The sequence below is a fragment of the Bidens hawaiensis genome, unplaced genomic scaffold, assembly GCF_021521415.1.
Source record: "Bidens hawaiensis isolate Kalapana, Puna unplaced genomic scaffold, B.hawaiensis_p1.1 tig00049252_1, whole genome shotgun sequence".
Classification (NCBI taxonomy): Eukaryota; Viridiplantae; Streptophyta; class Magnoliopsida; order Asterales; family Asteraceae; genus Bidens; species Bidens hawaiensis.
This window is the reverse complement of record NW_027498828.1, coordinates 72,831-83,788: the sequence shown is the minus strand read 5'-3', so window position 1 is coordinate 83,788 and position 10,958 is coordinate 72,831. Positions and strand designations below refer to the sequence as shown.

Sequence of the window (10,958 nt, the reverse complement as noted above, 5' to 3'; positions counted from 1 at the left end):
ATAAATAAAACGTGTGAGAAGTCATAATTAATTGATATGTGTTAAGTATGGACTAAACGAAAAAGAGTATAAAAGTAATAGTACACATTTTCCCTCTCCACATGCAAATCACATGTTAATTCCCCAATCATTTTTAAACGCATATAACTTTTTATATGATATTTAGTTAGGGGTGCGTATGATCATACTTATTGAGGCTCAACAACAACAAAATAAACACTCATGCACGTAAAGCATATGAAACATATAACACACAATAGAGCGAGTATTCTAAGTATCATACACCCTAGAGTTTGTGGTTTGAGGATTGAGTATATTAGATCATTCTTGTTTTGAATAAGTATGCATGTTACCCCCAAAGTATAAAAGTGAAAACGGGGGATGAAATGTACTCATGTGAAATAAGTAACTTGAAGGATTAGTTGTGAATAAAAGGAAAGGTAAGTTCAATGAGCAAGACCTAGATTGAGAGGGTCTTGAGTTAGTAAATGATCTTAAAAGCTTTAAATTAAATAACATGACAAGTAAGATAAATAATTAAAATTTGAGGGTTAAAGTGTAAATACATGAGAAATTAAAGTAATGGTTTTTTAATGTAAGTTTACTCGAAATCAGGTCTCAGTATTCTATACATTAGTTTTAATTAACCTTTGTTAAGTAAATATTTGAGTATAATTGCGATATTGCAACACCGTTTGTTAAATAGATACTAAGACGAGATTTTACGAGTGTTCGGATTTGTCGGTTCGAGTCTTGATAATTGGTCAAGCCCTAAGCCGAGATTCCAAAGTGATAAATGTTATGAGATAACTCAATAAAATCAAAAGAAACTTAACCAAGTGTGTAGTTCTATTAGGAAGAACCTCAATGTCCGTTAAGCGGGTGTTTGCCTTTGTTGGTCCAAACTTGTTATAAGACCAAGTCGGATCCAACATGCAAAGTGCTTTGAGAAAATAATTAACATTAGTTTATAATTTAGTTTTAGAGAAAAATACGAGATTCGGTGGCCCAAAACACAACTAGTGTATCTTAAGCGAGTGAACCCGGTTTAGTTCGGCCTTGGTTTGGTCCTTGACTCGGAATAAGACCGAGGATGGTTACCACATACCCAAGACCATAGAACTTATTAAAATAATTTAGAAATGATAATACTCAAGTCTTACATACAACATGTTAATAATAAAGTATTTAAACAAGAGTTCGGTTTTGGTTCGGTCCTTGACTCGGAATGAAACCGAGGATGGTTGCCACATGCCCAAATACCATTGAACTATTAAAATGATTTGGAAACTAAAATTACTGGAAACTAAACAATTATAATAACCTAAAACAAATTTAAAGTGTTAACAAAGACTATAATAGTCCTCAGTGTAGCCTTGCCTAGCAATACACCTAAACCGACCATGGTCGGAGAAGGGAAAGCCAAGGAAACAAGGGAAGTATGTTTTAAACAAACTATAATAACAAGCTTTAATTAACAATAATTAGTTAAAACAAATATTACAATTAGTTTGACCTTGATAAGTCAGACTATCAAGAGTTTGAAAGATGAATACTTAGATCTAGATTGGGAGAGTTTTGAGGAAGAATGAGCGACAAAAATGGGTGCATTGGAATGTATTTATAGTGGAAAAAGCAAATGTTACTCATAAGAGTTATGCATGCATTTTTATTGGTTAAAATGGTCAAACTAGGTGGATGGTGGTGGAAAAAGTAAGGGTTATCCATTAGTTTAAACACCCATTTAGCTTTGTGTAAAGCCCCGTTACCGGTAGCCCTACTTTGGTGTTGGATTTACTCATAAACACAGTTCTAAAATCAGAGTTAATTAAAAAAACTTTCGCGGAATAATAAAATAGTCAAACTTTCGATACAATCATTCATAATTTGTCTTTTTAAAACATAACATAAAACATAGTGACAAAACATCACGACAAATCTTCAGATGCCAGCCTCTTCAGTATTTCCATGTGTCTCCCTCAAGCCAGCTGTCTCAGTCGATTAGCCTGTGTGCATACTAAAAGTCAGCTACGCTGAGTGAGTTCTAGTTAATCAGGCGACGTACAATACATTTACACATTCACATATGCACCCTAGGGTACTTACCTTCCTATTGTCTTACATACTTACGTACTTTCATTCTTTCTTTCGTATTAACATACATACTCTCATTCATACACATACATTATAAAAAGTCTTCCGCCCTATAACCTTCGCCGATATTATTAGGGTCGGTTCCCTACATTCGCCGATATTATTAGGGTCGGTTCCCTACATTCGCCGATATTATTTGGGTCGGTTCCCTACATTCGCCGATTTTATTAGGGTCGGTTCCCTACATTCCTGACATTATTAGGGTCGGTTCCCTACATTCGCCGACATTATTAGGGTCGGTTCCCTACATTTGCCGATATTATTAGGGTCGGTTCCCTACATTCGCCGACATTATTTGGGTCGGTTCCCTACATTCGCCGATATCATTAGGGTCGGTTCCCTACATTCGCCGACATTATTAGGGTCGGTTCCCTTGTTCTATCTATACCTTTTGTACCGTTCTATACATTCATAGTTATAACTTTCATACGTCCATACATCATCTATACATCATATATATGTCAGTCATAACTTTATACTATTCCTTGACGACACATGCAATATCTGAAGATCGTTCATGCATCGTCAAGCATTCATTCATATAAATCACATAAGGCATACACTTACCACTCAAGGTAAGTGTATTAACTAATCACATCGAGTATGCACACAGCCCCGAAATCATAGCAAGGAAATGGGGCTAGAAACTCACCTGAATGCGGTTACGTTCACCGTTAATAGTTATTCCTTTCTTCAGTTGGGCACGGCTAACTGTATAATAATTACATGCATCAATTAACTATTGCTACTCATATTGCACATCTATCTTTATAACCCACAACGAACGGGGGTCCGGGGGCAGCGCCCCTGACAGCGGGGTTCTAGGGGCGGCAGCCCCTAGCGGGGTCCAAGGGGCAGAGCCCCTGGCTGGGGTTAAGCTGCCAAGTCAGCTTGGAAAAATTTTATTTTCATTAACTGCCTTAACACATTTTCCATTAACATTTTAAAACATTTTCTAAGTTGGGCTTATTTATTTAACTTATGGAAATGGGCCAACTAGATCATTTGAGGCTCACTGTTTGGCTTCTGGGTCCAGCTGGGCCAAGCCCACAGACCATATTAATTCATTAAGTGGCCGAGAACATTGGGTTAGCCGAGAACATCATGTTGGCCGAGAACTGGTCCTGGCCGAGAACTGGTCCTGGCCGAGAACTCCACTTAGCCGAACACCCATGTTGACCGAGATCACATGGTTACCGAAATCGATGGTTGACCGAGAACCACGAGGTTTGACCATGGATTCTCCTCCTTGGCCGAAAACCCCCAGCTCAGTTCATCCTTCAATCCTTTTTCATTTCTAACAGCCCCGTAACATGTTCTATGGTTCATATTATGAACTTTTAATCATCATTCATCATCATTCTTACCCGATTACACCCATTACTATCATGGTTTCAAGATCTATCCCATTTTTAGGTATAAAGTTTGGACCTTTATAAATTTAAAACGTTCTAGGCTAGATCTATGGTTCATCTTGAGCCGTTTATACCTATGAGTCCATACCGTCCATTTTAATCATCAAGTTTGCATTTTTACAAGATATTTAGGTCCAATCTACTCTAGGGTCAAGTTTCATGGCTAACCAATCATAAAAACGTAACCTTTAATCATAGAGAACATACCTTTTGATGCTTCCCGGTTACGACTAGCTTGATATAGGATCTTGGACTCGTTGTCTAGCTTGTATGGTTGAAGATCTAACGTGGTTATGATCAATTTAAGGTTTGGATTTGATCTCGGCTCCTAGTTCTTGCTTGCGGCCGAAATGGAAAGGATGGGTGAGTGTTTTAGGCTTAGAGAGAGAATAAGATGGATATTATGGATGTAAATGGAAAGGTTTAGGGTTTAAGGGGTATTTATACTCCCTTAAGCCCATGGACCTAAGACCCATCTTTCCTTTTTAGTCCATGATTAATCCATTTAATCTACTTACTTATCTTTCTCTCTTATTATTATTATTTACTAACCCAAGTAAAATTTTCCGTAACATAATATTAAAATATTATTATTTTAAAATTTGGGATGTTACACTTTGGTTGTTTGGCGATTTGGTTCCCTGAAGTTCGTTTTAAGTCGTTTTTAATAATAAAAGGGTGTTTAAAGGCACCGTAAAGGGTGTTTTCTTGATCCGACAATTGTGAAAAATAAATGAAACATAAAACCCAATATTTTATTAATAACGAAGGATCCGAAAGACAAAATGGGTCAGGTTTCCGATACAAACACAAGTTAAATCGAAAATGACGAATGTCACAAAGCATGTCCGAGAATCATGAAAATGAGTAGTTGAGAGTTTAAATATTAAGAATACATATTTTTTAAGTATATATATATAATAAAATTGGATCTATTGGGGTGTTAGGTCGGGATCGATCGACCACCCAACCCTGCCTCATAGCCGACACTAAAACTAGGTTAAGCAATTTTGAGAGTTACATGACCACGTTTTTCCAGATTATGATGTTGATTGATTGGATTCTAATTTTGGGTGTGATTTTGGATGTTTGCAGATGTACCTTCCTAGTCTTGATTTTGGCAGGTTCGCTAATAAGGACACCACCTTGTAAAGCCATGGTGCTTTGACGATTTCCCTTTATGGTAAAATCGTCAAAAGTTTAAAAGAAAAGTTTGGTCTAACCTTCACCAGATAGCGGTGTAAGAATATATTCCCCCTCCGTGTTCAAGATTTTTTGACGGTCATCCTCATTAAAGGGTTATGTACATGTCACCAGTGGAGTACCGAGCCATTGTTTCACAAATATTGTTTAATTATTACCCTGTTTAGGGGTAGCTAACATATCTAAAAAGATAAGAGAGTGGAGATTGGGATGGTTTGGACATGTGAAGAGAAGACAAACGACGGACCCTGTCAGATCCTTATAAAACATTACTATAGATGGGAGGAGGGATAGAGGCCGGCCTAAATTGACTTGGGATGAGAGGATTAGACATGATTTGCTAGACCTAAACCTCTCCGAAGACATGGTTGAAGATATGAATTTTTGGAGACGTATAACTAGAGTAAAGGATTTTTAGGGAAAAAGAAATATCTTAGGGGCTTCTCTTTACCTTAGTTTTGGTCACACACCATTATGTTATTTTATTTTATTTATTTATTTATCTAATTTTCATATATTATGTATTTTTATATATTTATGTATTAGTATTATTATTTTTTACTACGTGCTATTATTAATTATATTACTGTTGAAATTTGATTTCCTTTTATATTCCTCGTACACATGTTTTTTAGAGTTGAGAGTCTCCCTGGAAGCCACATCTCCATCCCATTGGAAAGAGGTACAGTGTGCCTACATCCCACCCTCCCTAGACCATACTTATAACTTTGCTATTGGTGGGATTCCACTGGGTATGATTGATTGATTACTCTGTTTCTAGTTGATGAGTCATGTCCTGTTTGCCGTAAAGTTTATTTGGATAATTTCGGTGAACATGCGATTCATTGCAAGGAGCTTTCGGGGTTTGAATATAAACATGGTTGGGTTAGGTATGTCCTATGAGATGTCTTAAAATTAGTAGGGATTGCGGCAATATAAAGGCTCTTACGAATATCCTGTTAGATCCGATTTACTCTCTAGCCAACGAATGTTCTTGTGTTTTGATAAATGAAAACGAAACACGCTTGTATGAACCTTACTAGAGGGCCCCCCTCCCCTTTGGGCCCAAGGACAACAAGTTTGTTGCTAGAAATAAACATGTTTTTATTTCCTTTGCTTTTATTATTTTTGTCCCTTACACCCCAAAGTTATTTCGAACATGAATATGGTTCAGAGGGTCGTGTGAAATAACTCATCGACGCTGAAGAACCGTAACATTATTTTTAAAAGGATTAATTTTGCTATTTAAAAGGGGATTACGACGTGGTTTGTTGCTCACATGCATTCCTCTTTTATCATAGTCGGATCCTTTATAAAATAGATTTAGAATTATGATATTTAAACATTACATTAGATTTTTATAATATTATATGAAAGGTTAGATTTTTCTTGAAACTCCAAACAAACAAAAGTAGCATTTTATTATAGTTGGGTGATGATGCATTTATGAATAATCCATCCACACCACCGGTTTCCTAACTTCTCAAACCCACCTAAAAATTTAAATAAAATAACAAATAAAAACTTTCAACTCATTATTTCTCTGAAAGTCAATTTAATACTTCCCTCGGTATTTGTTTTGTATTATTATATCCTTGTTTTTGTTCCACTCTTCAAAATATTAAAAACCAATTTCTTCATTTTCAGTATGAATTTTATGAGCATAATCATCACCTCCCTAATGGGTTTTGTCTTTAACCCCTAAAGCTTACACCTTTATCTCAAATTCTTCTTCTTGTTCGGTTCCTTTTGTCAATTTCTGTTAATGGCTGTTAAATCAAACATTTGGGTTCTTGTTATTGTTCTCTTATTCTACCTGCAAGATTCAGCTTTTGTGATTTCACAGAATAGTACATGCAATTCTGATGATCTCAAAGGGTTATATGGTTTCTTGAATGGCTTAGAATCACCAATTGATGAATGGGGTTTTGTAAATTCATCATCTTTATATTCCAATTGCTGCAATTTGGTTGGAATTAGTTGTGATTCATCCTCAGGTAGGATTATTGGATTACAGTTATCCAAGAAAAGATTAACTGGTAATTTATCTGATTCATTTTCCAATTTATCCCATCTCAAAACCCTTAATCTTTCACATAATTTCTTGAAAGGCTCTGTTCCTGTTTCTGTGTTAAATCTTGCTAATTTGGAGTTACTTGATTTAAGTAGAAATGGGTTTAGTGGGGTTTTACCAGTTAATATTAATCTGCCTGCACTCAAAGTTTTAGACATGTCTGATAATTTGATTAGTGGTTTCCTTCCATCTGGTTTATGTGTTACCTCCACCCGTGTTCGGGTTCTTAGTTTTGCTGTTAATTATTTCTCGGAAGTTATTCCGGTTGAGTTTACGAATTGTAGCTTTCTTGAACACCTGTGTTTGTCTTCCAATTTTCTTTCGGGTGGTATACCGGAATTCTTATTCAGGTTACCGAGAATCCGAGAATTAGCTGTCCAGGATAATAGGTTTACTAGTATTTCTGGATTAGGTAGCTCGTCTAGTCGCCTGGTTCGTTTGGATGTTTCATCCAACCGGCTTTGGGGAAACTTACCTGATTTCTTTGATAGTTTTCCGAATTTGAATTTTTTCTCGGCTCATTCGAATAATCTGTCCGGTGTGATCCCTCCATCGTTGTCGAATTCCCGAACCATTTCTTCGGTTAACCTTAGAAACAATTCTTTGAATGGTGATATCAGTTTTAACTGTTCCATGATGGTTAATCTTACTTCAGTTGATTTGGGTACCAACAACTTTTCGGGAACAATACCGGAAAATCTTGTTTCTTGTAAAAAGTTGAAAGCTTTAAACCTTGCAAGAAACAAACTCGTCGGTCAAGTCCCGGAAGCTTTCAAGAACTTTGAGTCTCTTACTTATTTGTCACTTTCGAATTGCAGCTTCAATAACCTCTCAGCATCTCTTAATATCCTCCAACACTGTCCTAATTTAACCGTTTTGGTGCTCACCATGAACTTTAAAAGCGAACAGCTTCCGTTTGATGACGGTCTACAGTTTAAGTCACTCAAAGCTCTCATCATTGCTAATTGCAGGCTCACGGGCCGGATTCCATTGTGGTTAAACGGGTTAACCCAATTGCAGTTATTGGATTTATCGTGGAACGAGTTAACCGGAACGATTCCGGCTTATTTGGGCGATTTCAAGTCGTTGTTTTACTTGGATTTATCCAACAATACATTGTCGGGAGAGATACCGAAGAATCTGACAATGTTACCGAGCCTGATTTCACGGGATATCTCGTTAGAAGAACCGGCTCCAGATTTCCCATTCTTTAAAAAACGAAACACAAGCGGGTCAAGGTTGACTTTTCGGTATAACCAGATCATGAGCTTCCCGCCATCGATTGACCTCAGTAGCAACCTTCTAACGGGCCCGATCTGGCCTGAGTTTGGAAACCTGAAAAAGATACATGTCTTGGATCTGAAACATAATAATCTATCGGGTACGATTCCCGGGTCTTTGTCGGGTATGAGGAGCATAGAGAATTTGGATTTGTCATATAATAGTCTGTCGGGAATAGTCCCGCCATCATTGGCGAATCTAAGTTTTCTATCCAAGTTTAGTGTCGCGTATAATAATCTAAGCGGGCCGGTCCCATATGGTGGTCAATTTACAACGTTTACAAATGCGAGCTATGAAGGAAACCAAGGTTTATGCGGTGGAGGACGTGCAATATACACGTGTGAAAGTACAACAACAGCGATCCCGGAATCAACAAACGGGAAACCCAAAAAGAAAATCGGAAAAATTGTAGGTATCGCTATTGGGATTTGTTTTGGGACGTTATTTCTTCTCGGTTTGATGTTCATGGTGGTTGTGCGTGCAACTGGGAGACAAGAAGTCGATCCTGAAATTGAAGATGGTTTTGATGATGATGATTACCACAAGAAAAACGATGATTGCGAGTCACAATTAGTGCTTTTCCATAGCAACAGCGAGTCGTTATCGATAGACGATGTTTTGAAGTCAACCAACAGTTTTGACCAGTCAAACATCATCGGGTGTGGCGGGTTTGGTCTTGTGTTTAAAGCCACATTGCCCGATAACCAGAAGGTCGCCATTAAAAAGCTCTCGGGTGATTGTGGTCAAGTTGACCGTGAGTTTCAAGCGGAGGTCGAAACGTTATCAAGAGCCCAACATCCGAACCTAGTCCTCCTTCAAGGGTATTGCAAGTACAAAAAAGAAAGATTACTTATATACTCCTTTATGGAAAACGGTAGCCTAGACTACTGGCTACATGAAAAACTAGACGGGCGGTCCAGACTTGACTGGACCACCCGTCTGCATATAGCTCAAGGAGCTATCAGAGGTCTAGCTTACTTGCACCAATCTTGCGAGCCACATATTCTACACCGTGATATAAAGTCAAGCAATATTCTTCTAAATGAGAATTTTGAAGCACATTTAGCCGATTTTGGTCTTGCGAGGCTTATATTACCGTACAACACTCACGTGACAACTGATCTTGTTGGGACATTAGGGTACATCCCCCCTGAATACGGGCAAGCTTCGGTTGCATCATACAAAGGGGACGTTTATAGTTTCGGGGTGGTTCTTTTGGAGCTTTTAACTGGCAGGAGACCGATGGATATGTGCAAGCCGAAAGGCGGTAGAGAGTTGATTTCATGGGTGATGCAAATGAAGGCTGAAAATAGGGAAAATGAGGTCATTGATCCCTTAATTTTTAATAAAGAAGATGCTAGTGAGATGTTACGGGTTCTTGAGATCGCGTGTGGTTGTTTAAACGAATCTCCAAAGTTACGGCCTTCGACTCAAGATTTACTGTCTTCGCTCATTAACGTTGGGTTCCAAACACCGTAACGATTTTTTTGTTTTTTTGTTTTTGGTGGTGGATGTGTAAATAGGAATTAGGATATTTGTGGTACAAGAAAAATTGCAAGTGAATACATTTGAATTTTGAGATTCTAGTTTTTTTTTTTTAGATTATTATTACTAAATGTGTTAGATTTTGGTGGTGGGTGAACATAAAATCCAATGTTGCAACTAGTGTTGTGAACTTGTGACTTGTGATTGAGATTGTGATACAAGTTGGGATCACAAAGACAGACAAGTTTTTTAATGTAAATCTGATCTCCAGAGGTAACGGGTCAACGTGATACACCCTGGTTTGGCGGCAACCAACGTCAAAAGTCACATGCAATGCAACTTTTAAATGTCGACTCCTATCCACCTAATAAATATACTACCTTTTCTTTTATTATGATATTGGATTATAGCCAATTATTTTATGTATCTAAAAATATGAGTATTGTCAAGTTAGCTTACAAAAGTATAAAAACGTGTAGAGCCCTCATCCTTATAAAAAAATGTTGAAATATGTTACACGGTTTCAATAAAAAAAATATGTCAAAATAACGTAAATATCCTTGATTGGAAAGCTACTAAATCGACTCCTGTTAATTAATGTATCATTCATCATATAATAGTACCCACTTTAGAAAGCTTCACACTTTTTGTCCCTTCATTCACACAAAGGGTTGTCCAAAAAGCTCCCACTTTAAGCAACTTCACCGAGTTTAAAGGTGAGTAAATTGGGTATTTTCAGGAACATAGTCCTTCCGGGTATGGTCAACAAAAGTCAAAACTAAGTCGGGAAGAAACCGTTTACGGGTATAATCCGGTATTTAACTTTCCGGTTTTTTTTTTGGGTTTTGGTTAGGGCCGGGTTTTGATCGGGTAAAGGTGGGACCAGTTCCAGTGGGTCTGGGTCGGGTTCTGGGTACAGGTCCAGGGAGAAACACAAAATCAGGCCGTACCGGCGGGTCAGGTATGGGTAGGAACCGGTCCCGGCCCGAAACCGGGTATTATGTGCACCTCTACAATGTTTAAGTAGTTTTAATAGATTTATTTTTAAAATGAGCCAAACTAGGTCGAGTCGGGCCCAAGCTCATATTTTCAGCTTGGTTTCAAACCCTAGCCTGAACCTACCTTGGCTCGGCTTGGGTCAGCTTGTAAACAACCTTACATTCACACACCTTTAATTTTTTTAAGAGATGAAATTGTTGAACGCAAAAAATATCTAGACTACCAAGTGACTAGACTAGACACAGCGTAACACCCAAAAACAATTCATCAAATTACAAGTAAATTAAAACGAAAAAGCGCACCAACTTTCCCAATTCATTTCTACAAGTTTCCCATTACTCCTCACC

At 37.6% G+C, this 10,958-nt stretch overlaps 1 protein-coding gene across 1 annotated transcript; it reads left to right on the top strand.

Annotated features, from left to right (window-relative positions):
* Positions 1–6,442: 6,442 nt before the first annotated feature.
* LOC143597927 (phytosulfokine receptor 1-like) lies at positions 6,443–9,716 on the top strand. The gene has a single exon (XM_077076295.1). The coding sequence runs from the start codon at positions 6,538–6,540 to the stop codon at positions 9,604–9,606; it is 3,069 nt and encodes a 1,022-aa protein (XP_076932410.1). The 5' UTR covers positions 6,443–6,537; the 3' UTR covers positions 9,607–9,716.
* The last annotated feature ends 1,242 nt before the right edge of the window (positions 9,717–10,958 follow it).

What these genes read in the sequence shown, in the direction of transcription:
- LOC143597927 (XM_077076295.1), top strand. Translation starts at nt 6,538, where the DNA reads ATGGCTGTTAAATCAAACATTTGGGTTCTTGTTATTGTTCTCTTATTC.